General features: G+C 44.9%; 1 protein-coding gene across 2 annotated transcripts in view; it reads right to left on the reverse strand.

Moving 5' to 3' along the window:
* The window catches only part of LOC126537131 (uncharacterized), a 62,614-nt gene that overhangs the window by 29,504 nt on the left and 6,117 nt on the right, over positions 1-26,993 (reverse strand). For both annotated transcript variants that reach the window (XM_055073734.2, XM_050184288.3), the window contains exons 4-9: positions 22,281-22,530; positions 20,626-20,779; positions 18,991-19,079; positions 17,791-17,997; positions 16,278-16,455; positions 3,246-3,436 (exon numbers count right to left, since the gene is read on the reverse strand). In XM_055073734.2, the coding sequence (XP_054929709.2) occupies positions 3,246-3,436; positions 16,278-16,455; positions 17,791-17,997; positions 18,991-19,079; positions 20,626-20,779; positions 22,281-22,530 (1,069 nt within the window). The remainder of the gene's footprint in view (positions 1-3,245; positions 3,437-16,277; positions 16,456-17,790; positions 17,998-18,990; positions 19,080-20,625; positions 20,780-22,280; positions 22,531-26,993) is intronic.

Genomic DNA, 26,993 nt, shown 5'->3' on the forward strand with positions numbered 1-26,993 from the left:
CTGTTTTACTGCACGTGGTGCGTAGTGCCATTGGTAGTGTGCTGCACGCCTTTAGTAGGCGATAATCCAAATGCGCCGCTGTTCCCTATTGCAGGTGGCGCAACGTGGGCACCCCATTTCGCTTCGACGGCATCTGGCATCGCCCACCAGCTCGATTTCGTTTCGGTTTCCCGTCGCTCTCTTAAAACAACACACAACAGGAAAACAACAAACCCATCTCGGGCTGCCGGAGCACAACCAGCTCAACGCACGTCGGCGTCTCGTGCCACAAAGATCCGCGTGACACTTCACATTACGTAGATGTCAGCAATAGTTGAGTCTGTCAAATTTTTTAGTTATTTCGGATTATATGTTTTCCCTGTTGATATGTTTTTTTCTTGCATTTTCTTCCAAAACGTATAAACGAGGTTCTACTGTATTCAATTTTTCGAATATCGGAACCTTCGGTGAATGACCCAGCCATGGTCGGTGCCTTCACGAGCGCAGCATTCCCAAGGTACATGATCTTTATCGGAACAAGGTTCGACTAGGCCGACCAGACCGAAACAATTAACGCTATGTGAACCGAGGGAACAACAAAAGCAGCGCATGTGGAAAGCACGGAAGCATGTGTGAAAATCGGGCCAATTAACCACCAGAAGGCACGCTGATTGCTTGGAATACGCAAGTTCAATGTTCACACATGCAGGTTCATGCAGTTAGGAGCTTTTTACCCACATGTGAGCATAAAGCCCAATTGGTATTTGGTCAACTTCGCTATTTCTTCAGTTTAAGAGCGAAGAAAACAGTTAATTCTATTTGGCAGGACATTCTATTGATAAAAAATATTCTCCAGACATTTGTATACAAACTGAGTTGCTACCAGCACTGGCTTACTAATTTGGTGTTCCCTTTAATAAAAGTAGAGCATACTTTTATCTCGATTTATAGGTACCTAAGTTACTGCTAGCTAGCAAGATTCTTGTTAAGTACCGTATTTATTCGAATCTAGGATGATAGTTTTTCTCAAATAATCATTTTCCAAACTCCAGGGTCGGCTTAGATTCGAGGATTTTAAAAAACGCACCAGTTTTTCATTAAAACTGCTAAATATAGCTAGCGCCATCTAGAAAAGTCAGTATCGCAGCCGCTACTAGCCGTGCCAGTAGCCAACTGTACACAAGCGAGGTCGCCATTTTGACCTGTGTCATGTCGGCCGAATCAGTGTGTGGCGTGGTGTTATCGCGATGGCACCAAGCAGGAGATGCCACTACAGTGCCGCTTTCAAGCGAAAAGTTGTGATAGCCGCAGAGACATCGTCAAACCTTCAAGCCGGGCGGGACTTCGGCGTCGACGAGAAAAACGTCCGTCGTTGGAGGGGACAACGACAGCAGCTTTTTGCATGCGCCGCAATGAGGATGGCATTTAGTGCACCAAAAAAAGGCCGTCACCACAATGTGGAGACAGTTTTGGCCGACTTTGTTCGGACGCAGAGAGCAGCTGCCTTTCCAGTGACGAGAGAAGTGCTCCAAGCGAAAGCTAGGGAACTTTTGAGGGAGCGAGGCCTAACACCAAAGGATTTCAAAGACAGCCGGGGCTGGCTTCAGAAATTCATGAAGCCAGTGGCTTCAGCCTCCAATGTCGCACTTCAATCACCCAGAAGCTGCCAAGCGATTTCGAAGTAAAGCTGAGACCTTTTCAGCGCTACGTGCTGCGAAAGAGAGAAGCGGCAGGCTACAACTCTGGGCAAATCGGCAACGCCGACCAGACGGCTGTGTATTTTGATATGCCAGTGGCGTACACCGTGAATGAAAAGGGTGCCAAGGACGTGAAGGTGCGCTCTGCCGGCTACGAGAAGCAGCGCGCAACTGTGATGCTGTGCTGCACAGCAGATGGACATAAACTCCCTCCTTATATGATATTTAAAAGGAAGACACTGCCTGCTCGAGAAACTTTCCCAAGAAATGTCATTGTGCGGGCAAATGAGAACGGGTGGACGACGGGTGCGATGGTGGAAGAGTGGGTTAAGATTGTGTGGCGATGGCTTCCAGGAGCCCTTTTGACAAAGAACCGCTCCTTGTCGTCGACTCTTACCGTGGGCACTTGACCGACAACGTGAAGGCTGCGCTCACCCAAGCAAACACGGACCTCACTGTCATACTGGGCGGCATGACGGGCCAGTTGCAGCCACTTTATGTCTGCATGAACAAACCTTTCAAGGATCGTCTGCGGAAATATTACACGGTCGGGTTGACTGACGAAGGCCACATGCTAACGACAACGGGCCGCTCAAACATGCATCACTATCGCAGCTGGCGGGCTGGGTAGCTGCAGCGTGGGACGACATCCCAGGTACTTTGATTGTGCGCGCCTTTAAAAAGTGCAGCATATCTAATGCGCTTGACGGTACTGACGATAGTGCACTGTTTGAAGGTGACAGTGACAAGGAACACAGCGACAAGTCTAGCAGCGACGACGACGTTGAATGAGCTCTGCACGTTCAGATTCAATAAATGCTGTTTGCATTTTGTGAACGCTGCCTTCGCTTTTTTTTGTTCGGCCTACATTCAAGGTAATATATATATATATTTTTTGTTGGCTTTGGACTTTAGGGGGTCAGCTTAGAATCGGGGTCGGCCTAGATTCGAGTAAATACGGTAATGTGATAAGCCTCCTGAACATCTGCAGAACTATTTCTTGCATGAAATTTGGAAGCATAAAGGTTTGTGTTAAATTTTCTGATATTCGATATTCAATTAGACATTCTGCTTTTCCTTTTTTACTCGGTTCGATAATCAATTCACAATCTACAATTCAGTATTTGCACACTCCTACAAAATAGGCCTCCTGAGCTGTTTCTGGGCCACGAATTAATAGGCAGTATGAGAACCACAAAATAAGCTTTTAGTGATTTGGCTTCAACACTCTACCAGCATTTAATTGTCTGAGAAAGGTTGATTATTATCACAGAAAGTGAAGCCCATGCTACCCTTTTCGAATTTCCCAATCAACGGTGACATCAGTGATCAGTGACATCAATGTTTTCACAGGCTTCACCACCCATCTCTGATTTTTGGATCTTTTCCCACTTCTGTTGGTTAAGACTGTCCTACTTAGTACAAAGAATGCGATGTCGTCCTCAAAGGTAATCTACCTTATCCAGCTAAGTATTTTAGTAAACTTCAACATCGCCTTCAATAATACGCAAAGTGAAGTGTGCAGCCAGCTCAGACTATCTGTTGAAAACTGCATACACTACACCTTACCGGCAAGAAAACTTGAAGTTGCGGGTGTGGACAAGTCGCTCGTGATTGCGCATGTAGTCAAGGGTGGCAAATTCCTTCGAGCAGTGCGGACACTTGGTGGCATTGGCAAAGTCGTGGGTGCGCTTGTGCTTGGTCAGACTGCCCCGGCTGGTGTAGCGGTGACCGCACTGATCACACAAAAATGGCTTGGCCTGCGAGAGGGGGAAGGATTGAGTGTACCATGTGAGCCCGTATGAAGCCATGTTAATTGTCAGCCAAACCAATAAAACACACAAACAGCATGAAGCAATAGAACACGCTGCTATCTGCTGCATTTCAGTCACAAAAAAATATAGATATATATAGTACTACCAGAGAGGTAAAAGAGGGTGGTGGAAATTGGGGGTTAAATATATGTACTGCATTTATCAGATTCTAATGCAACCATGTTTTCTTCAAGGAAAATGGCCGAGAAGTTCACGGTGTGTTAAAATTGAATATGGAACAACAAGCATGTTTGTGGCATTGGCAACTGACGCAGTTGAACCTCAAAGTAATAAAAATGGATAGAGCAAATTATGAGATTAAAATTATAACCAAGTAATTATAAAATTTGCAGTTTTGTTTCACAGATATCAGTGTGTAGGGCATAACAAATAGAGGATATAATGAAAGTATTTTCATGTTGGATGCAACTGTGTTACAGGCAGTGTCCACATCACACCCCCACCACCCCAGGACAGCTTCCATAGAGCACAGTCAATGACCAATTTTTTGGATGCCTTCGAAGCACCGCCATATACCCCATAGAGCCAGTGTATAAGAACACCTGACATTTTGAATGTTGAAACCCTTTGCCGTCCATTTTCCAGACTTTTTGCTGTGACTGCAGGTCTAAAATGGCAATAATCGAAGCCACCATTGCCACCATTTTGATTATCTTGCAGCATCAAAACAGCGCTCTCACATGCCAATCTGCTTGTAGCCGTAGCCAGTGCAGCAAGGCTAAGCCTAGCTGCTTCGACGCTTGCTGCAAAGATTCCTGTTTGGTGCGATGTTATATTGCAATAGCAATTATATGGACACTACAGGTGAATTTGTGCTGTCAATGTCGGTGTTGCTGTGATGTTCAGTATAAAGTCCAAGTGGAATATAGGATTGCTACCGCGCGCCATTAGTTGTAGGTGTAACGGTAAGCTAGCGAGGCTGAGCTGAGAAGGAGCTTGACCCCTTGATCTCACATGCGTAAGGGAAGAAGGCAGGGAGGATTCGCCCAGTCGTCTCACACGAGCAAGGTGGGGGAGGGGTGGGGAAGGGGTGCGCACCATGTCCGTGTGCTAGAAGGGAGGGGGGCAGGGGGCAGGTTAGCATGCTTCTCCTTATCTACTCCAGCCGTTGCTGCACATGGTGCATGCGAGCGCAGTCGCATGCACCCTGCACTACAGTAATCTGGAGGTAATCTACATTGAGTACAACCCGAGTTGTACTCAATGTACAACCGAGCATGCCTAGTTCGCTCACTGCTGCTGCAGCTCTTCATCACATCAGAGCCCTGATAGAGGGTGTCTGTGGTCATTGAGTGAGATTTGTGTATTTTTGGCTGTGAGCGTGTGCCATCATGCTTGTTAATTGTGTTTGTAAGCGAATGTTTAGAATAGCCTAAGTGGCCAATAGAACTATTATCCTTAATAATTTGTATAGCCGTCTAATAATTTGCTATCGCAATCAATGCTTCGCCTTTCAAGTGAAACTGCAACTTTTTTCTTCGAAAGATTTTGCTGCTGACAGCAATGGCACCAACTCTGCCTTTGCAATCCCCGCTAATGGTATAGAAGCATGGAAAGTAAGGCAAGGTCAAGTGTTGCATAGTGCTGGTTCACAAGAGTCAGCTTCGCCGCAATACTGCGATGCTAGGCGGTGAAGCATACGCAAAGCATTGCAGTGAAGCACACTAAGAGTTGAAAGGAGCCACTGTCATGGGACCAATTATGTATTCTTTAACTATACACGTGTGTACCCGCTGTCTCTTATCACAGTACGAGCACTGATACACTTGTGTACCCGCTGTCTCTTATCACAGTACGAGCACTGATACACTTGTAAAGTGTACTGGCAGGACTTCAGAGCTGTTTCGGACATGCCTGTGGCGATTTGAGCCCTTGGAAGCAGTAAAAGGCGTGGATTCATTTTCTTTGGACTGCCTGACCTTTCTGGCGTCTTGCGGCCCCGTCCCTAAGAAGTCCAAATAATCAGATGTTGACTTTAACAGAAACACATCTCGAAGGCCATGGTTTCGAGCAGTGCAAACACAAGAAGCTATTGCAGGCACCAGAAACATGTTATGGCCACCACATACTGAACACTACTTATAATGCAATTTGATTGTACCGTTGTAATAATCAGAGGTGGTGTCATTGCCACTGCCAACGCAATAAGTCAGTGGCGATAATGAAATCTCTGATTAGTACGACGGTACAGTCTATAACAAGTTTTTGCATATGATGGAAACAACAGCACACCACTTTCATTACAAAAGCTCATTCAAAACATAACTTATTTAGCACATATACAGCAGAACCTCACTGATAAGATCTCATTACGCAAGATTTCCCCACATCGACATTTGCAGTCGAGAACATAAAAAATGACCCAATACACTTTTGCTTTTGTTTAACTGTGCAAACAAACAATCACAGAGAGAGCAGACAAGGAAGGCGCCTGTCCTTGTCTGCTCTCTCTGTGACAGTTCGTTCACGCAGTTAAAGAAATGTTCGCTAATATGCACCAACTCGCCCAACAAGCTTTTCTAAACAGTGTTGCTTCTTTTTTTTTTTTTACTAGTTCATATGCTGCTGGAAAATGCAATCTTTTGGTACCAACATTCAGTACATCATCAAACTGTGATGGCATACATTTTACATCCCATGTAAACAAGAAAGGTGCAAAGCACACATAATCCAAGAACAGCATCTGCCTGCTTCAGCACCTTCCCCACAATACTTGCGCTCCAATATCAAGTGAAAACACTGCTGCACACTCAGTTTCCTATTCTGGTACCAGAAAATCTCCTCTCGGCTCATCACCCGCCACATTCACAGCTATCACCACTAACCCTATTGCAAAATGCACCTTCACCTATTTGTTTCATAGCATGTGAACGTAGTGCTGTTGGAAGCACACAGCACCTTTATAACCCTTTCAGGGTCAATGACGTAAATATACGGCGCTGGAAACAAGTCCAAAATGGTCGATGCCGTATATGTACGGCGCCGTCGGTACGTTTAAAAAGCACGCCAATTTCCTAACTTTTTCTTTTCTGCCATATGCTGCCACTGTGTGGGAACACAGGGAATTTTTTTCGCGCACCTCCTTCTCTCGGTTTTCGTTGCATGGTTTGTTTTAGAGCAAACCGGCGTGTCTATATACTACCGCCCGCGCATTGGCACGCGCGGGCGGGCGGCGGTTTGGGTTTTGTTCTGCGTACGGTTTCGGCTTCTTGCGCTGGCAAAACTGATGGCTATCTCGTTACTAATCGCTCAAAGGGCAACCGCTTGTTTCTAGCTCATTTAGTACTCACAGGGGTGTGCATAGGAAGGATGCTGTCGTGCATGCATTCCCGTTTTTCTTTTTGGGGACTCACGAAAACTAGTTGCCTCTGGTTGGCGATAAGATGAAGATTAGAGGAAGTTTGTGACACGTTTTGCTTTTTTGACCAGCACACCACACAGTTTTCTTGAGTGCGCACACCTACGCAGTTTGATTATGCTATGGACGTATATATTAGTGTAAGAATAGGAACATTTGAGACTTGCAAAATATTCTCGTGTGCACATTTTCAAAGCCTTGAACTATGTGTATAACAATGCATCAAATTTTTTATTCTTATAAGCTTATTTCCTTTTTTAATGTTGTTATTCGTGAATGAATAGTACACATATACCAACGCAAAATATTTTTTTCTCACTGTACGGTCACCCTAGAAAAATTATGGTAAATTTTTTTCGAGATAGGTCCCTAAGAAGAATGGGAATCTGCAATAAAAAAAATCGACCCTGAGTGGTCGCATATGGCAAAAAAAAAATCGACCCTGAAAGGGTTAATAGGTAATAATACAAATGCACCAGGGCTACCTGCAGCAGGCGGCGAAAAGTGAGTGCCATGCCATGGCATCATGTTTTGCTCTGGCGGCATTGTAAGCATCATATTCCAGCACAAACCACCAGCTTGACTTCGTTTCGATTTCCCGTTGCAGTCTTAAATAAGACTAAGCAATAGGAAAAGCCTAAGACATGTGTCTTAGGTCGCTCGGGCCCCACTATCTTACCGTGCATCAGCGTCTCATGCCACAATTCACGCCGAGTGAGCAAATCAAAACTTCCTGCCAAAATGCCCTTCTAGAAAATACTGATGACCCAGGCCAAACTCAAGGAGCGTAAACATAAGCTTGCTGAAGCCGCAAAAGTGTCAATATGCATCCCGGGCTGCTCGGGCCCCCTACAGTTTGGTGCACGTTGGCATCTTGTGCTGTAAGAATTCGTGCGACACTTCATACTATGTAGGTGTCAACTACAGTTGAGTTGGTAAAATTTTAATGACTTTGAATTGTACATTTTATTGCAGTACGTTTTTTTCTGGCATTTCTTTTCCCATAATGTATCAACAAGGTTCTACTGTACTTGGGTAAGAACCACACTTTTTTTCGCAATCTAGATGAGGTGAGACGCTTACACGGGCATGAGCCATTGCAGTTGAATTTTTCTGGCTGTATGAAAGATCCCTGATTTCTTTGTGCAAAAAGAGTGAATGTTGTTTTCATAATGTGTGTATTTGTTCATGCAAGCACGCAGCTGATGCCTGTCTGTACTATCCGCAGCTGTCACTGTCACTGCTACTCAGATTCGGTTCGGTAGCACACTCATGGATACAGTCTTCCTCAGTGTTTTCCACGGTGTTAGATATGACTGTGACGTCAAAGCTTTTCACAACGATGCCCAAAGACCTCACACGCCAGGTCTTCAGAATCCATGAAATGGCACACAAGCTGCAACACTCTTCAGTCTTTGAATTCTTTATTGAAAAATTTGTTTTATAATTTTGGGCTGGGAAGTTACAAGTGAAGCCCTTACATGAGTGCGCCTCTTAGTCGAGTATACTTATATGGTACATGCTAAGCCAATGGCAATAGAGTCATGTCACATGCTTTTTGCCGTTCTGAAGACCTGTGTGCATCGTAGGATGAACTGACAAAGTGGTCATTTGAGGCATGGGCCGCCACTCCGGATTTCCTCTGGTCCCCTGATGTAGTGAAATCAAATTAAAGAAAAACGGGGAAACCCATACCTACTGGGAAGCAATAATGGGCCACCAACCCATTCGCAATTGCTGTGTAGTCATTTAAGAAATGGAGAATATGAAGTGCATGGCGGATGGTTTGTTGTCGTGCATAAGCAGTACTATAGAGTGGTCTGAAAGTGATGACAACGGACATTATTTACTTCCATACCACACTCTTATCCTGAATTCTGGCAAAAAATGGCTAAATTATTTTTAAAGAGATTACCGTATTTATTCGTATATAGGTTGTGGGGGTTCCACTCTGCGTGCGGCTAGGGCTGAAGGCGAGCTCCGGATCTAGCCCCACACAGTAGCTTCGTGGTACACCCAACCCGTAGCGCGGGAATTGCAGCTACGCCGGGTTCAAACGAATAAGGCAACCAGCGGTGTCAACGGTAATAACGTTTATTGCTATTAGCAATAGCGAACACTCGCAGAGGGACGTCCTCTCAGTAATAGTAGTAAAAGGCTTGCCTCGTTGTCTGGGTGGGTCAGACAAACGAGATCACTCACGGGATGCGGCAGGTGCTTTCGTCCAGGCGGTCCAGGTGTCGGCGTCCCAAGAGAGAGGGTCTCCCCCGGTCGCGCTGTTTTGTACCTTATTACCTGGGCGAGGGGAATGTCCTCCTCGCCCGTCAGCTACCTGCCCGCAAGTCGGGAGGAAGGGCGCGCGCCCGTCGCGAGAGCGAGGGAGAATCGGGAGAGGGCGTAGTGCGCCTCTCCCCTGTCTATGCCGGCTCTCGACGCGATGGCGCGGGGGAAGATGGGCGCGCGTGCTCCCCACAAGGTCGACCTTTTTTCCAGGAATGTTACCCATATATTAGCTATCGACTTACGTTTGTGACCAAAGAATCTTTACCTATATTCATGATCAAAGCTAGCAAAAGTACTAGCTAATGGAGTTTCAATGTGGAACAGAGCCGCTGCCGGAGCAGCGAGGGCCAAGGCCGCTACTCAAAATGCCTCGCTATGCATGTCGATACCACACGTCGAAGCTGCAGTCGCACAAATCACAAATACCTTATTTACTCTATTCTAACGTGCATTGACTGTAATGCGCACCCATACAGTACTGCGCACCTGTACAATACCGTGCAACGGTACAGTACTGCACACCCATACAATGCCGCGCACCCATACAGTACCACACACTCCACAGTACTGCGCACCCGTAGAGTACAGTACTAAATTAAGGGGGGACACGGGTCTTAGAGATAGAAAAATTACGGAAAAATAACTTTTCTAAAAATGTTATTTTTGGATTATTTTGCATTATCTCAAAAATTTTTATGCATCTTGGACCAATATGTTGGTGGTAATGGTGTTTCATATCACGTTGGCGAGCAGTATTTTTAATGACGAACGCATAAGGGCCTTTTTCTGTGACGCGCAGTTGCCGTTCTAAGTTTCCGATTAATAAAGGGAAAATCAGACATCCACCCGTTCGTAGCAATTGCTACAGAGGAAACCCATACGGGTTCCTCAAAAGAAAAGCCTCGCAGTTGAAGAAAAATTCGTCCTGGTTCGGGACTCGAACCCTGGGACCACCACCTTTCTGGGGCAGCCGCTCTACCATCTGAGCTAACCAGGCGGCTAGCAGATGGTATGGCGAAGTCGAATTTGTCAACAATTTGAAGAAAAGGCAAGAGTTTGACGTGATATTTTTGCGGAAACCCACTACGAACTGGTGAACGTCTGATTTTCCCTGTATTAATTACTTCTCGTCACCTTACGGGTTTCCGCAGAACTATTACGTCAGGTTTCCAATTGCAGCCATCTTGGTCTTGTTTGAAAGAGCAACTCTTCTCGTTTAGTTTTTGCGCCACCGCTTCTCTGTGAGCTGAATGGCTATGAAGAAAAAGCCTGCGAAAAAGTATTCCCCATGCGCAATTCCCTTTGTTGACTGAGGCACGTGACCGTAATAATGCCACGATATTGGTAGATTTTCGCCGGCGTCCAATCGGGCATGCGAAACTCGACACTAAGCGATGTCAAATTCAGTTTGCTACAAGCCATAAATTTGGCGAACAGAAGAAGAAAAGAGGAGTTTTAAACTTTCGAAAGTGTGCAGTAGCTTTGGAAGATGCCGGCAATAGTTTGCTACCCATGCTGAGCCCCACCAGGGTATCCCCCCTGTGACTGTGGGATAGGCTTAGCAGATGAAAGCGCTTTTGGCAGCGGCTGGTGTTCATGCGGCATTCCAGCACTACTAATGCAGCTCGATGATTTGGAGAAAGTGAAGAAGGCTCAAGAAAAATGGCAAGACTTTGCTTTAACGCTCGCTAACAGGCTAAAATCGGATTTTCTCACTCATGCTGATGCGGTCGCGGCTGGCTTGGATGCGATGTAAATGCGCTTTGTTATCATAAGCATATAAATAAATGCTCTGCCATCTTGTGTAAAACGCAAGTTGCGGTGCAGCAGCAGGCAAAGGTGAATGTGACTGCGGTCTCCCCATAGAGATAGTCATCTTGTGTGCAATCTACGGCGATGCTGTGTCGGTATGGAGTTCGCCGCGCGTGAGCGGCGGCCAAACGTGCATCACGTTCCTTGTGAACTCTCTCGCTGTGCACGCTGAGCACCATTAATTGGCAAATGGCATTAAATGAATTCTTTTTTTTTAACCAATTAAACATGTTGATATCGTGTGCAATCTGCAGTGGTGCCTCGTCGACCAAACATGCAACCCATTCCTCGTGAACAATCTCGCTGCGCGTGAAATGCGGAGCCCCGGTAATCGGCAAATGACACTTTTCTTTTTTTATAACCAACGTTTCACACTAGGGCTAGGGCACACTAGCCTGCTATAACTGGTAACACGTACATACTTCATTATATTCCTGAATAAATCGAGCTGTCTGTTTTTCTCAACACAAACTTCTCGCTCAGCCTGCCTGCTTGTGGCAACATTAATACAGCTGTAATTTTATATATATATGCATGTATGTGTGTGTGTGAAGCTAAATGCATTAAATTTGCAGTGTTGCAAGCACATTACTACGGTGCTTACTAGTCAATTCTGAATGCAAATATGCAAATAGCTTTTGCTGTATAGCACTGAGCAGTGCCTTGGCATTCCACTGAGCCCAAAGTTGTTCTTTTTTCTCAATTTCTCTAAACATGGTTTTTGGTCACTTTGCTTGTTTGCTGTATCAACAGCTTTGGATCTAGGACAGCTGGAGCTATTATTTCTTTTGCAGCACGAAGCTAAATGTATTGAGAATGCAATGCTGAAAGCAGATTTTTTATTTTCAGCTCCAAATTTTTTATTTACATTTACATTTGCTCTTACTATTGATACTGTGAACCCAGAACTTCAATGGGCTGCAATATGGCAATTGTTCAATTTCGAATCTCTTTCTAGCGTTGTTATCTTATGCGCTCTAGTATTCAACTACACGTTGTGTGCAACTTTCCCTTTTGCAGGTAAATTTTAATTGTTTCAACAAACAATAGAAGGCAATTATTAATTATCTCAGGAACTACTATGTACAGTAAACTCTCAGTTGTACGAACGTCGGTTTATCGAATATTTCAGAATAACAAACTTTTTAAAAATCCCCGGCAGTTTTCTTATAGATTCTATGCAAAAATTTTTCACTTAAACGAATTGCGGAACAGTGAATATTTCAGTTTAACGAACTCGCTCAGAGGACCAAGACTTATTTTTACGATCAGTTCAACGAAGTTTTGTGCCCTGCACTGCAGGCGCAACCGATGCCTGCCCTCATCAAACTGCCGCTCCAGCGGCAATGTAACATCGCTGGCGCTACAGCGCCCCTGGGGCAAAGCAATGGCGCGGAAAACGAACGGCAACGAGGCATGGCCTCCAAGATAGCCTGCACAAAACGAGCAACCATGTAATCTCGGAGGCCATGAACAAAGTAACATCGGTGGCGCTTACAACGCCCCCAGAGCAAACGGTGATCTGTCACATCACAAACCACGTGGTGTGTTTTTTTCCGACCGGCTAGTTGTGGCATGGTCGTCGTCTCTTTCTTTCCAGTCTCGTTGGTTCTGCGTATGCACACAAACGGCCCACGTGGTGTGTTTTTCATCGGCTCCATTCAGCCTTTCAGTTTAAAGTAACAACGGCAATTCACGTGCCCACTTTCGAGATGAGTACGACGAAACAGAAGCGGTTGTCTTTCAAGTGCAGAAGAAGATTACAGATTTTTTTTCTAAGTGAGAAAGGCAGCATTATAACTGTTATGAACCTTATACTTGTTGATATGTACAAATTCCATTTCACACATTTCTAACACTATGGATGCCATGTCTTTTGCTCCATGAATTGCACTTCAAACTTTTGACTCTGTATGCCATGTCTTATGTTGGTCTAGTGAATATTCAGTTTAGTGAACTTTCAGTTAAGTGAACTATTTCCTTCAGTCCCTTGAAGTTCACTTAAGTGAGAGTTCACTGTATATGCAAAATATAAATAGATTTTTAAAATAAACATGATACACTGAATCTGCATATGCAGTTTTATCAGATTTGATCAAGAAAAAAAGTTATTTCAGCAACCCATATCCCCCCTTAACAAGCATGGTGTGACACACGCTCAAGCAAGCATGAACACATGTGAACACATGAACACATGAACATGAACACATGAAAACAAACATGAACACAAATACTATGTCCTGCTTCAGTCCACTGTGTTGCTTAGCTGGCAAAAACCATCTCCTTCAGTTTGTGCCAGTCCTGCATGCAAGTTTCGGGAACTTCAAACACTCGTGATATGGCCTGATTTCCGTTCGTCTCCGCACACATGATCACTTTCCTTTTAACTATGGCCTCATGATGCCCTCAGCACTTCATGCTGATAGAGCAAACGCAGAAAACGGGAAGACAGATGGTGGACTAATTCCAAAGCACACATACTACAGCATGTGGAGGAAGCTACGGCAGCTAGGCTTAAAGCACGTACGAGGCAGCCATCTTGAAATGCTGATGGAGATATGGTAACGTAGATTTAGCGTCATGCTCAATTCTAACACACTGACTCTAATGGGTCAACCTATACCCAAATAATTTTCTTTTTCTCTCGGAGAGCACAATATATAGGGGTTGACCTATATTCGTGCTCTACCTATTTTTGAGAAATACGGTAGTTGGCACCGTTTTATTTCCTCAGAAAGAATTAATTTGCTTCTGCTGGTGCTGCTCTGTGGATTGGGTGCTGCCACATACCAAAAGCATGACTAAGCAGTGAGACAACATTAGGCTTCTCCTTGGCCATTTTTACCAGAAACACATGGACGAATCCAGATCCAAAACCCAGAAGGGGTTAAGCTCGACTAAGTTTACATTCTATGAAGGCAATTTCTGCAGGTTTCATATTTTTCGAATTGCAAGAATTAAAGGCATGCTTCCTTCTTCCTTGTTATAAAAAAATTTACACAGATACCGTTTATCTTGATCCTCAATGTAAGCGAACAGCCAAAAGCTCCAAGTAAGCTGTTCACTTTATTAAAGAAATGATGCACTTGATGACATATACAGTAGAACCTTGTTCATATATTTTGGGAAAAAGAAACGAGAGAAAAACGTACTAACTAGGAAAACATATGATCCGAAGTAAGTGCAAAAATTTGACAGACTCAACAATTGTTGACATCTATGTAATGCGAAGCGTCACGCAGATCCTTGCGGCACGAGACACCGACGCACATTGAGCTGGTGGTGCTCCGGTAGCCGGAGACGTTTTGTTGTTTTCCTACTGCGTGGCGTTTTAAGAGGGCGACAGGAAACCGAAATGAAATCGAGCTGGTGGGTGACCCCGGAGGCACTGAAGCGAAACATGATGCCCACATTGTGCCAGCTGCAGCAGAGAACAATGGCGGGTTTGGATAATTGCCTACTAAAAGCGTCCAGTACGCTACCAATGGCATTACGCACCATGCACTATAAAACAGGCAAGGATGCTTATCGCAATAGGATTGGCAGTGATAGCTGTGAATGCCGCGTGCGACGACCCTGGAGAAGATTTGCTGATACCGAAATGAGAAACTGAGAATGCGTCGGCCTTTTCACGTGAGACAGGCAGGCGGTTATTGTGGTGGGGCTGCAGTGGTGGGCCGCTATATACTGTTCTTGATCGCACACGCCTCGCGCATTTTCTTGTTTACGTGGAATCTAGCGGCCGGAAAACATATAATATGACCGCAGTTTGGCAACATACTGAACGCTGGTGCCGAAAAATTGTGTGTTCCGGGAACTTATGAACAGATAAAATATGAGCATAACTCTGGTGCATCATAATTTGTGTTTTCGATTGCAAATGTTGGCGCTGGGAAAACGTACCTAACAGGGACGTATGAACGAGGTTCTACTGTATTTATTGCAGTCAGGATATTTAGGTAGCGCTCATTGTTTCGTTGCGTAATTCTACAGAAAAAAAGAGCTGTTAAGTAGCACACCTTTTGTTGTAGTACAGGTGGACAGCACGTGTGTCTCAATATGCCATGCAGGCTAAGTGGTGTTCAGCAATAAGCGGGCCTATTGCGTCGGCATTCTTGTTCCAACCTTCAACCGCCAGCCACAAAAATGGGTGAAAGAATCAAAGAAAGCTATTTGCTTGAAAACTGGGTGCATGTCAGATGTGGGAGCGCATACGAATCGGCACAAATTTGCTACCATATTTACTCGCATAATGATCTCACTCGCGTATTGATCGCACCCCTGAATTTTGTCGTCAAAATTTGATTTTTTTTCTTTCCCGTGTAATGACCGTACCCTGAACTTGTCGCAGCAATGTGTCATGTGCCAAGTCTAGCTAATGATGATCGCGCTTACCATCTGTCGAATGCTACGTGAACGACTCTTGAAGACCCACCAAGCGGTCTGAGCGCAGCCAACATTCTTAAGCAGGTGCCCCATTTCATTCCTTTCATCACTTTCTGCACTTCCATGAAAACAAAGTTACAATCGAACTTGCCTCGGCTTTATTATTTGTAGGCTTCATAATGGTTTTGGTCAACAACAACAACATAAAGGGCGCCTTTCGATTCTTCTCGTCTGCACGCGTGGGCACGCAACAAATTGCGAGTGGCAACGATAGTGGCCATGTTCACATTGATACGTTAGAAGTGTACCCTATTAACACGCCGCCGCATGTAATGCCGCTAAGATATTCATCCACCCTTAGCAGTGACGTGGCATATTAGGATAGCAGTGAAGACAAATGCCGCAGTTTCCGCAGCATGCCCACCATGTGTTTCTACGTCAGTGGCAGCTAAACACGCCCGTCTCTGTTTCTGTCCCCTCGAAGTGGACATGCCTACGTTATCATTGCAAACTCGCCAATATTAACGATATTATTCATTACTGATATGGAAGAAACTGTTTCAATGTGAGTAATGTACTCACAAAAAAAAAAGACAATCGCGTTCGGCGCGTTCAGCTTGCTCCGCCGGCAGCCACCTGCCTGTCATCCCGCAGCAAATGCGGGATGAAAAAAGAAAATGTTTCTTTTCGTGGGAAACATAACCCGCATAATGATTGCACCCCTGAATTTGCGTCAATTTTTTTTAGAAGAAAGTGCAATCATTATGCGAGTAAATACGGTAGTCCTTCTCAGCTGAACCACTTAGAAAAAGATACTGGTTGTAAGCAGAACAAAACTGCCAGGTATAAAGAGCAGAGACCAGGGCAACTAAACTTGCTACTATGCAGTCTACTCCCAACTTGAGCGGTGCTGTGATAAAAACCTGCCTTTGTGTGGCCCCTGAGGTGTCCCCAGTAGCCGCTGAACGTCTTCAGCCGGCGGTCACAGATCTGACACAGATAGTTGCCATCCGAAGTCGGCTCCACATGAAGCAGCTGATGCTTGTGCTGCATGTGCTCGTCACACTCAGCCTCCTTAAGGAATGGCTGCTCACACTTTTTGCACCTGCGCCAAGATGAAAACAGCCTTTGTTACCACTCTCACGGTATTGAGTTTCACAGTCCGCCAGTTAACTTACGAGGATAATTGAACAATTGCAATTCCTGCCAAGATTACTGCAGGACATTCTAATGTCCCAATCGTGAAAGCCCTGCGCGAGATATTCTCTAATACAGTCGGCCTTAAAAGTTTGCACAATGCAGGTTTCGTGAAAGATCCAAACTTCTGCCCCCAGCTTTAGCTTGCAGCTAGTAGATATGTGCAACACTATGCTGGTCAAATGCACCAATACAGATAGCAAATCTGAAATCCAGGCAGTGATCACAGGCTCAGAAAATATTTTTCTCAGATGCCATGCCCCACAAGCTTTTGACACTGACTCAATTTTTTTGCTATGATTTGACAAGGCTTTCTTAACAAAGCACACTGCAGTTTTTTTCATGATCATCTTCTAATGCTTCAATTCTGTTGGGCGTCTCTGCCCTGAAAGATTTAGTATTTAGAGCCCTTCAGTGCCTTGAATGTGTGACCAAATCATGTTATCACACCATATACGCCCAAGCTGTCAGCATTCATTAATGGGCAGTGAGAATGCATTCTCTAACAAATTCTATTCATACACTGCAACAGTGGCACTGAGAATGCAATGTTTGCAGACAACACCTTAAAGAAACTGACAAATGGCCAGAATGTGTCGCAAGACGTTGATAAAAATGAAATGACCATGATCTATAGGGACAGAATGAAGCACACTGTTTGCGATTTAAGTAGGAATTATTATTTTAAATTCGCAAAGAAAGTCTCAAAAGCCAGTAAGTGGTGCGAACTAGCAATGAAGCCTTGGTACTTCACATGTAGTATATGAGATTACTGTACGTAATTCGGCTGTTATTAAGTACCGCATACATACTGCCTAAAATTGCAGTTTGGATATTATTAGGCTTTTGCACTTTATTCTGTGCATATTACAATGTAAAAGATGTCCAGATTAATGAGCAGCGCTCATGTCTCTCAATGCACGGCAGCACACATGACTGCGGCTGTACGGGTGCAAAATTCTGAGCACGCATGCAAGCTAAAATGCTTTGTTGCAGCTCGCTCAGGCCTTCCGGAGATGACACGGTTTGGAAATCAAACACACTATGCAAATCATGGGATTCGCTGAACTGCGAATCCCATGTAAAGGCGCCATTTCACTTTACAGAACTTAACTTCTCTAAAGGAGAAGTTAAGTTAAGGTTAACCAAGGCTGGAAAGCTTGGGAACTCCTGCGTTAAAGCAATAACAATGTCAACGAAGACAAGCAATCCAGCATTATTTTTCTTTTCTTTGTGAACATACCTAAATATTGGTACCGTGGGGTGGTTTGATGCAACGTGCTGTGCCAATTCTGTGGGCTGTGAGCAGCCAAAGGTGCACTGGTCACAGGACAGTGCAACCGGAATAGAATCCAGCATGGCTGCTGTCTCTGGAGCTGTCTCTGGATCTACACCGTCTGCTTCATTAACTCTTTCACCAGTCGACACAGCTGACAGATTCTTGTGATACCTAAGAGAGAAAAGAAAAATTAATACGAATGTAATAAAAAACATGGACTAACACTGCCAGAAATTCCAGCCCAACTATAACAGGTAAGAGACTGACACTAAAGAGATACAGTTAGATCCCAATAATTAGAAATCTCTTAATTCGGACTGATGGGTAAGTCGAACTGCTCTACTGGTCCCAGCAAAGTTCTACGTATTTGAATACATAAAAACTGCCATGAATTCAAACTCCAACAAAAAAGCACAATGGTTATTTCAAACAAAATTTCTTGTTCCCATTGGCTGCTTTCTACACAAACCTGAGCCAAAGGCGAAAGTACAATGTGTCGCTACAGTCTATGCTCGTTAAAATGGACCCGCGTACAACAGACTTCTGGATATAACGGACCATATTTCAGCCTTAGTTTGGTGCATCTATTTATTAATGCAACGAAGTTCACTTTGAATAGACCGTGCTACAACGGACTATCGGCTACAGCGGATGAAATTAGCGGCAACTTTTTTCAAGATCCGGCATATAGAATGTACTTTTGCCATGTCGACACAGGCTGACAACTGACTTGCGAGGGTCAGCCAACGATCACGGCTCAATATCCCACACGCAAGGAAGGAAGGCAGAGCAGAAACACGTTGTTATTCACACACGAGACATGGGGGGGGGGAAGGCGAGAGAGAGTGGTGTGTTCTGATACTATATATTAACTTGATACTATACATATTCTTGTTTTCTTTGCATCTGACATGTACATGCAAGTTTGTACTATACTGAATACTAGCTGCTTGGCTATTGGTCTAAATAGTTTTGCAGTAATTCATCCTGTGCACCACTAATAAAGCTTTTTATGGATGGATGGATTTATTTATTTATTTATTTTATGAACGAATTCTGCCCCAGTGCTTTCTTTGGATTCACTGTCTGTTGGCTTCATATAGCTCACAAAAAAAGAAAACTAGCTATTTGCTTCTATGGTTACTGTCATTGAAATGCACTTACCGCACCACATGCCGTGCCAGGCCAGCCTTGCTGAGGAAGAGCTGCTCGCAGTGGACACAGAGGAATGTCTCACGCCCATTCTGGTGTGTCTGCACACATATCAGTGCACATTCTTACTGAAGTTCCAGCACAAGTAAGTTGCACAAATGTGTTGGGCTACCTTTATGGGATACTGAAGAGAAGTACTAAATCGTTTTAGGATAGTATAGCACTGCTTCAGTACTACTCTATTAGCATTCCTGCGAAGTTTCAAGACTTGTCTGGAGTGATTGTGGTAGTGACTTACAGCAAGTGAAGTATACACACTTCATAGATGTTAAGAGCCACAAACAAGTGCATTATTATTAACAGTAATAAATTTTATGCGAAATCTACAGCTTGGTGTTAAGTGTACACTGCTTGTTCCTCTAGAATATGATTCAACAGCAATGAATAGGAAAAAACAGCATTCAGTACCCGAAATGCCTTACAACAGTACTAACACCCCTGTCACACTGGGCGTTTTAATGTAATTGGAATCAAATAGCATTTGGTGCAACGAATGTCATTCGCCCGCGGGGGTGCTACACTAAAAAAATTAATGTCATTCGGTGGCGATATCAATGGCGATCATTCCGAAAAAACGTGGTGACTAAAGTAGAACAAGGTAGGTATAAAGTGCTTGCATAAGTGCATATAAAGTGCTTGCCGATGCCTGATTAACTAAAACATGCAACCAGGTGCCAGGGTGTTTACAATATGGTCGACGAGCAGAGTGGCGGCGACATGGGCGGCGGCCAGACGCTGCTGAGCTGGAGAGTAACAACATTTTGCGACAGCCTGCCGTACAGATTTTGTCTCTTTAAAGTAACAAGTCCATTAAAATGGCAAAAGTTATTTCTTTACGAGTACAGCTTTCAACTCACGTACGGGGCAGAAACCTGGAGGCTTACGAAAAGGGTTCTACTTAAATTGAGGACGACGCAACGAGCTATGGAAAGAAAAATGATAGGTGTAACGTTAAGGGATAAGAAAAGAGCAGATTGGGTGAGGGAACAAACGCGCGTTAATGACATCTTAGTTGAAATCAAGAAAAAGAAATGGGCATGGGCAGGACATGTAATGAGGAGGGAAGATAACCGATGGTCATTAAGGGTTACGGACTGGATTCCGAGGGAAGGGAAGCGTAGCAGGGGGCGACAGAAAGTTAGGTGGGCAGATGAGATTAGGAAGTTTGGAGGGTCAACATGGCCACAATTAGTACATGACCGGGGTAGTTGGAGAAGTATGGGAGAGGCCTTTGCCCTGCAGTGGGCGTAATCAGGCTGGTGATGATGATGATGATGATGACAGCTTTCAATTTGCAAACGCTCTGTCCTGTTTTGCTTTGTTTCTGGGGATGAGAGCACACATTCTCTCCGAGTGCAAAGCCGAATGAGTTTCTCGAATTCATTCGATTGTGGAAGTCATTCGGTGCTAATGGCATTAAATATCGCTGTGTAGCAGCCGAATAATGTCATTCGATGCTAATGCCATTCGATTCGAATGACATTAAAACGCCCAGTGTGACAGGGGTATGATGTTATTAACAGCATTTGAAGTCTACACAGCACTTTCTACAAGAACAGCTCCTCGCGGAAATTCCATGCAACTCACCAAGTTATGTTCATGCAGCTCTTTTTGGTCGGTGAAAGCACGGTTGCACTCCTTGCACTCGAGGGCGTGGGTTTGCTGGTGGCGCACAAAGGCTGCCTGGCGGATGAAGCCTCGACTGCAGGATTTACACTGGAACGGCCATTCAGACTCTGGCCTGCATTCCGTCCAGAGTGACCAAATGAATTCCAACCATGATTGGATCAGTGTTTCAGAACAAGCAGAGTGTGCCTTAACCAGTCCAAATAGGTGGCAAGTCTTATCTGAATAATGCTCAAAACACGTCAATTCGGTTACAAAAAGTGTGTTGAGGTTACCTATTTGTAGTACTAGAAGCGTATTACAGCAGGAGGCTCCAAAATTTAGAAAAACAAAACAACTGGTAGGGGGGCCTTCTGTAACTACAAAGACCGGGTAAATATAAAAAAGAGAGGAAGCATTAAAAATTTTATAAAGTACAAGCATATGAACACTGACAAGTGGATTAGAGCAAATATGACTTGGTGCATATAATAATGTTAATAATAATAAGCACTAATCAAAGTACAGACATGTTAACAAGCATATAAACAGTAACAGGAACAATCAACTTGGCATAATGAATAGTACTGTCTTTGTCAAGCAAACTGATTGCCTTTAGCCTTATTGTAAGACTCAAATGACAAACAATTAAAAATATTTAAGAACTCAACACAAATTAAGAAGTGGTATATATTGTATGAAACATTTGGCTAAAAACCTAGCTGTGCAGAGTTACCATACATACTCATGTTATGAACGCACTCACACAATAAACGCACTCACAACTTTGCTGCCGAAAATTAGGATCCCCCCTCCCCTCCCCCCTCGTAATAATCACACCCCCAACTTCGTTCCGTGCTATCCTGCAATCGAACGCCCATGTTGTAGTTTTGGGGGGAAATTAGAAGCTTTTAGAACTCTCAAACACGCGTGTTTGATGATGAAGCAGCTAACGAAAAAGAGGAATGCAAGAATGCAAGCGGCAAGTATGAGGTAAGAACAGGCTGAGCGTTATCACATATCACGGTCCCACTTTCCGCCAAGCCCTGCAGTCCCTGGCAAAAAATGGCTGACCGGAACCTGCATCAATTCTAGGTGGACTTTTGAGCCCTCTCGCAGTATACTGAGTGAATTGAGCATTTAGGTGGTATTGTTTGAGCACTCTGGCAAAAGTAAAGCTGCTGGTTGCCATGTTTACATCATGGTGGGATACTGGCACTCGTTGCTGCAATAAAGTAAATTATTTTTACAAGGTAAACAATTTTTTGTTATTCTTTTTCTTCTGCTGCATTGTTTAATCAAGCAGTTCACTAAGGTGGCCACACCTGCAGCTCAAAGGCCTTCAAATTTTTTATGCAGTTCCACGAAGTTCCATAATTTGATATAATATTGGCTCGACAGTCTTCGAAGCTGGCCATATAGTGGTGCGCTTAGTTTTTCGATGAGTTGAAACTGTCGACTCAAAGGCACTTGAAATGCCCATGTGACACGGGGGTGTTGGAGCCCTGGAAGTTTAACGCCAGTTAACTTGTGCATGTGTCTTGGGTTTTAATCAGCTGATGATCACCTGTTCTGTAAGTAGATGCCAGCAGAAGGAAACATAACAGTAGAAATGCAGAGCTAAATCCAATGCTAACTTGTGTTTCCACTTGTGCAGCAGGCAGTCGGCGCTAGTGCCGAAGGTCTTCTTGCAGTCCTTACAGCCGTACAGTGTCTTGACAGGCTTGTTGGGGTTGACTCGGGCATGACTCATGGCCTTGTGCAGCTGCAACACCTCAGCATTGCTAAACCAACCGCCGCAAGACGGGCACAGCAGGCCTGAGGTCACAGTGGGGGTAGCCTCTTCAGACCTCGAAGACTGCCTGTTGCCATCTCCTTTGTTGGAACCTGCACGCAGATCCAGTAATATGTACAGACATTGATAAATTCTTCCAATTCAATTCAATTTCCAGAAAACCTCCTGAAAAGAATTACGGGCAAAAAGCAAAATCAATTGCTAGTCGAGGCCCATAATCCCCCTCTGGGCAGCGAGTGGCGACACCGAAAACAATGCAATGACAACGCAATGACAATGCAATGACAATAGAGGCATATGGAGCCTAATCCCCCACCCCTCAAGAAATTACAAAGAACAAAGCAATACGGCATTTATTTTTGTGATGCACAGAAGTCTGTTTCCACAAGAAGGCTGAATGTTACTTCAAAAAGAAAATGCTGTACAGCGATATGACAACACTACTCAATTAAAAAAAATCAGATTATTTGACAGGAACCAAGAATATTCATGTTGGTCAACATGCACAATCGCTATGCTGCAATGGTTCTGTGAATGCGACAAGCAACACCACAAACCAGATTTCGTCTTTATTTGGTTGAGGAAAGGTTGATTAGTACTACACCCCTGTTACACAGGCACCTGTGAACTCCATTTAACTCCTTTGTCTTTACCTCAAAGGAATTGTGCTCCATGTCACAGTCTCCCTTGTGCCAAGGAAGTTAAATGGAGATTTTGGCAGAGGGAGTTTGTCAACGACCATTACGGCTGGATGGAGCACTCTAGTTCCCAGATAGCTACAGCTGCGAAGAAAACCACGCTAATAAAATAGTCATAACTGGCTCACTCACAAATCTTAGCATTATTTTTATTTTTTATTTTTTTGCCTCGGTTTATGCGCCACGTAATGGGAGTTTTTAATTTGTTTTTAAGGACATAGTGCCTGTACCCTCTACACCAACACTTCGCCATGCCACATGGGGAAATGTCATTTCACCATTTCATTTGTTTATCCGCTTCATCACTCATCTCGAAGCAGTTCAGCTCACCACGAACACACACAATTACACAGCACAGAATCACAATTCGAAGCGCACCGCTCGAACAACATTACCAACACTGCCCATGCATGAAGACAGGAGCGCAGTGTGGCCAGCATCGCTTTCAACTTCACTATGCTTGGAAAACAAGTGTTGCAGTATTATACAGCAAACTTTCTTGCTGTGATTTTGTTAGATTACATACTGCATTTAAAAAAATACCTTTAACAGCGAATGTATATACGAGCAGTTGCGTGCTAAAGTAAGCACAGCAGCACTATTTCTGTACCTCGCGGCACCCGTCGAAAGCTTGCATTGTGCCATGTAGCACGGCTGCAACTCCACTGCCGTAAATCTCCATTAGGGAGTTTCATGTCAACGGAGTTCGTGAGTGCCCGCGTAACAGGGGTATCAGCAGAGAACATTAATACCACAACTTTCATTTTTTTACTTTTGTGTTAAAGCCACTGCACCTGTGCCGTCAGTGTGACGTCAAGAATTTGGTACTATTTTCACGCACGTGTGTGCACTGCTTTTGTGCCATTAAAGTAGAGGTTGGAGAATATCAACTTTTTTTAATACGAACTGAACCCCAATACTGAATTGAATATTGGATAGTCAAACACAGATGCATATATTTACAGGAGCAATAGCTATTTCAGTACAATTAGGTACCACGTCTGTGCTGACTAGTGCAAGGAAGACTATCAAGGACAAAGAATAAGTTGCAAACACAAGCTCTCATTATTTGTTATTAACAGACTGCACAAATAGTATCTCCAATGTACAGCCTTGTTGCAAACAAGCCTTCCAATAATGAGTGTCTGCTATATGACTAGCTTTCTAGAAACATTAAATAAATGATCATCACACAAAGATTGGAGGCTGCGGAAAAAGAAAACAAAATGCTGCTGACGGACTTGAGTGTCATAGTCACATGAAAAGGAGCCCGTTTCAAGAAAAATATCTCTGGTTGTTATAGCGTAAAAGATAAAACTGCTACTACTTGACTAGAGTGCCGAAAACAATAACTGGCAGCCTACAACTAAACATGACAGGTTGTCATGTAGGCCTCCGGCACAAAACCATATACAGAGCTTGAATTATTAATTTATTCAGATTTTCGCCGATCGGTGACTGTGTTCGCCACTATCGTTGTGCTTTAAGTGTAGCCTGTTTTTGTGGGCACAGGTTTGCCCAATAAAAGTTAGTTTTGTCTTTCACAGTATTGCTACTATGTTCTTTAACATCACTACTACGTGACATCTGGTGAAGGTGCTTTGCATTCGTGTACCGGATTCCCCCACAACACCGTGACAAAAGCCCGAACGTGGAAGACAACGCCAACGTCGCTAAGAACCAGCGAGGTAGCCGCGGGCTGCAAGGACTGCCCCCGAAGCACGGACTTTTGCCTGAGATGACCAAGAAGATCGTCGCCCAGACAACCCCAATGGCAGCCCCAGCATCCCCCATTGTGCTGCAGCAGCCCAGGGAGCTTCTGACGTTCCGCAGTTCAACATTCAAGGACCCGGAAACCAGGCTTGAGACGTATGAGAGGGTTGCTGCATTTAACAGCTGGAACAGCGACGACAAACTTCGACATGTCTTTTTCGCATTGGAAGACGCCGCCAGGACGTGGTTCGAGAACCAAGAAGCCGCCTTAACGATGTGGGACCTGTTCTGAAGCGGCTTCCTGCAGACATTCACAAGCATCGTACGCCAAGAACGAGCCCAAGCACTACTAGAAACCTGAGTGCAGCTGCCTAATGAGACCACCACAATCTTCACGGAGAAAATGAGCTGTCTATTCCGCCACGCCGACGTGGAAATGTCCGAGGAAAATAAAATCCCCCTACTCATGCATGGTGTGAAGGAGGAACTTTTCGTTAGAATGGTATGAACCCACCGAAGACCGTCGATGAGTTTCTTCGCGAGTCCACCAGCATCGAGAAGACACTGGAAATGCGGAACTGGCAATTCAACCGCCGCACGAACTCAACAAACTACGCCGGAGTTCAATCACTGGCCATCAACGACTTGCATGAGACGATCAGAATGGTTGTGCGGGAGGAGCGTCAGAAAAACACATTGTTGGGCTAGTTGGTGCATTGCATTTAAGAGAAAACCAGCCAACGTAAGGGATTGGTTCCTGCTGAGATTGTGGCTTTTTTCGGTATGATCAGACCGTCCTGTGGCCACATGACGTGCATCTGCCGCATCTTGAAATCGGAGCTCTGGAGGCAAGTAGCCATCCTTTTTCCTGTCTTTTTGTATGTTTCCAGTCTGCGTCTATTTTCGGCTGGTTTTTTCTTAAAGAGCTTCAGAAGTTGTTCCCTTCATCACAGCCTCAAGCGGCTTCGATTGCCGACGTCATACGTGAGGAGCTCTAGCAATCACTCATAGCCCCTGAATCACTGCAGCCTCAGCCGCAAGTGATGCCGTACGCCGCCGTAGCCCGCCATCACGTTCCCCCTGCATGCCCGTGGCAGGGCCCAGTGACGCCACAGTTCCGTCGTCTGCCGCCAGCATGCCCACCTGTCGCCCGGCGTAGCCACGTGAGGAAGACGGACATTTGGTGCACCCCAAGCACCGTTCACTATGCTATCACTACGGAGAAGCTGGCCACGTGTACCGCTGATGTCCTTATTGCAAGATGGGACTGCGAGGGTTCGCTGTCAATGCACTGCGCCCTCAGGAAGGTGAACAGCCTCATGATATCGCTGACTACATTGCCGCTACTCAGTGGAGCCCTCGAAGACCGTCCTGTTCGCCGCCACCAGGCCGCTACCTGTCACCGCAGCGCCCTCCATACAGTGACCCAGCCTGAGGCCGGTCCGAACTCAAACGACGCATGCAGTTGCTGCCGGTACTGGCGGCGCACTTCGATGAGTACGCCAATACTGAAATCCACACTGACGCCAGTAGCCTAGGCCTCAGTGCTGTCCTAGTCCAGAGGAAAGACGGACTTGATTGGGTGATAGTTTATGCTAGCCGGTCACTGCCAAAGCGGAAGGCAATTATTCTACGACTGAAAAGGAATGCCTCGCCATCGTTTGGGCTACAGCAAAATTTCGCCCTTGCTATATGGTAGGCCATTCAAAATCGTCAGCGACTATCACGCATTGTGTTGGCTAGTGAATTTAAAGGACCGTTCCCGACAGCTGGCGCAGTGGAGCCTCGGACCGCAAGCACATGACATTACTGTAATGTACAAGTCCGGACGAAAACACTCTGATGCCGACTACCTATCACGCGCCCCCATTGACCCACCACCACAATATGACGAGGATGACGATGCCTTCCTTGGAATAACAAGCGCGGAAGATTTCGCTGAACAGCAAAGAGCAGACCTGGAGCTAAAAAGCCTCATCGAGTATTTGGAAGGGAACACCGATGTTGTCCCTAGGGCACTTAAACAAGGATTGTCTTGGTTCTTGCTCCAAACAATCTACTTGTAAAGAAGAACTTCTCACCAGCCCGTGCCAATTATCTTCTTCTTGTTCCCTCAGCGCTGCGTCTAGAAGTACTGCACGCCC

Source organism: Dermacentor andersoni, chromosome 4 (assembly GCF_023375885.2).
Source record: "Dermacentor andersoni chromosome 4, qqDerAnde1_hic_scaffold, whole genome shotgun sequence".
Taxonomy (NCBI): Eukaryota; Metazoa; Arthropoda; class Arachnida; order Ixodida; family Ixodidae; genus Dermacentor; species Dermacentor andersoni.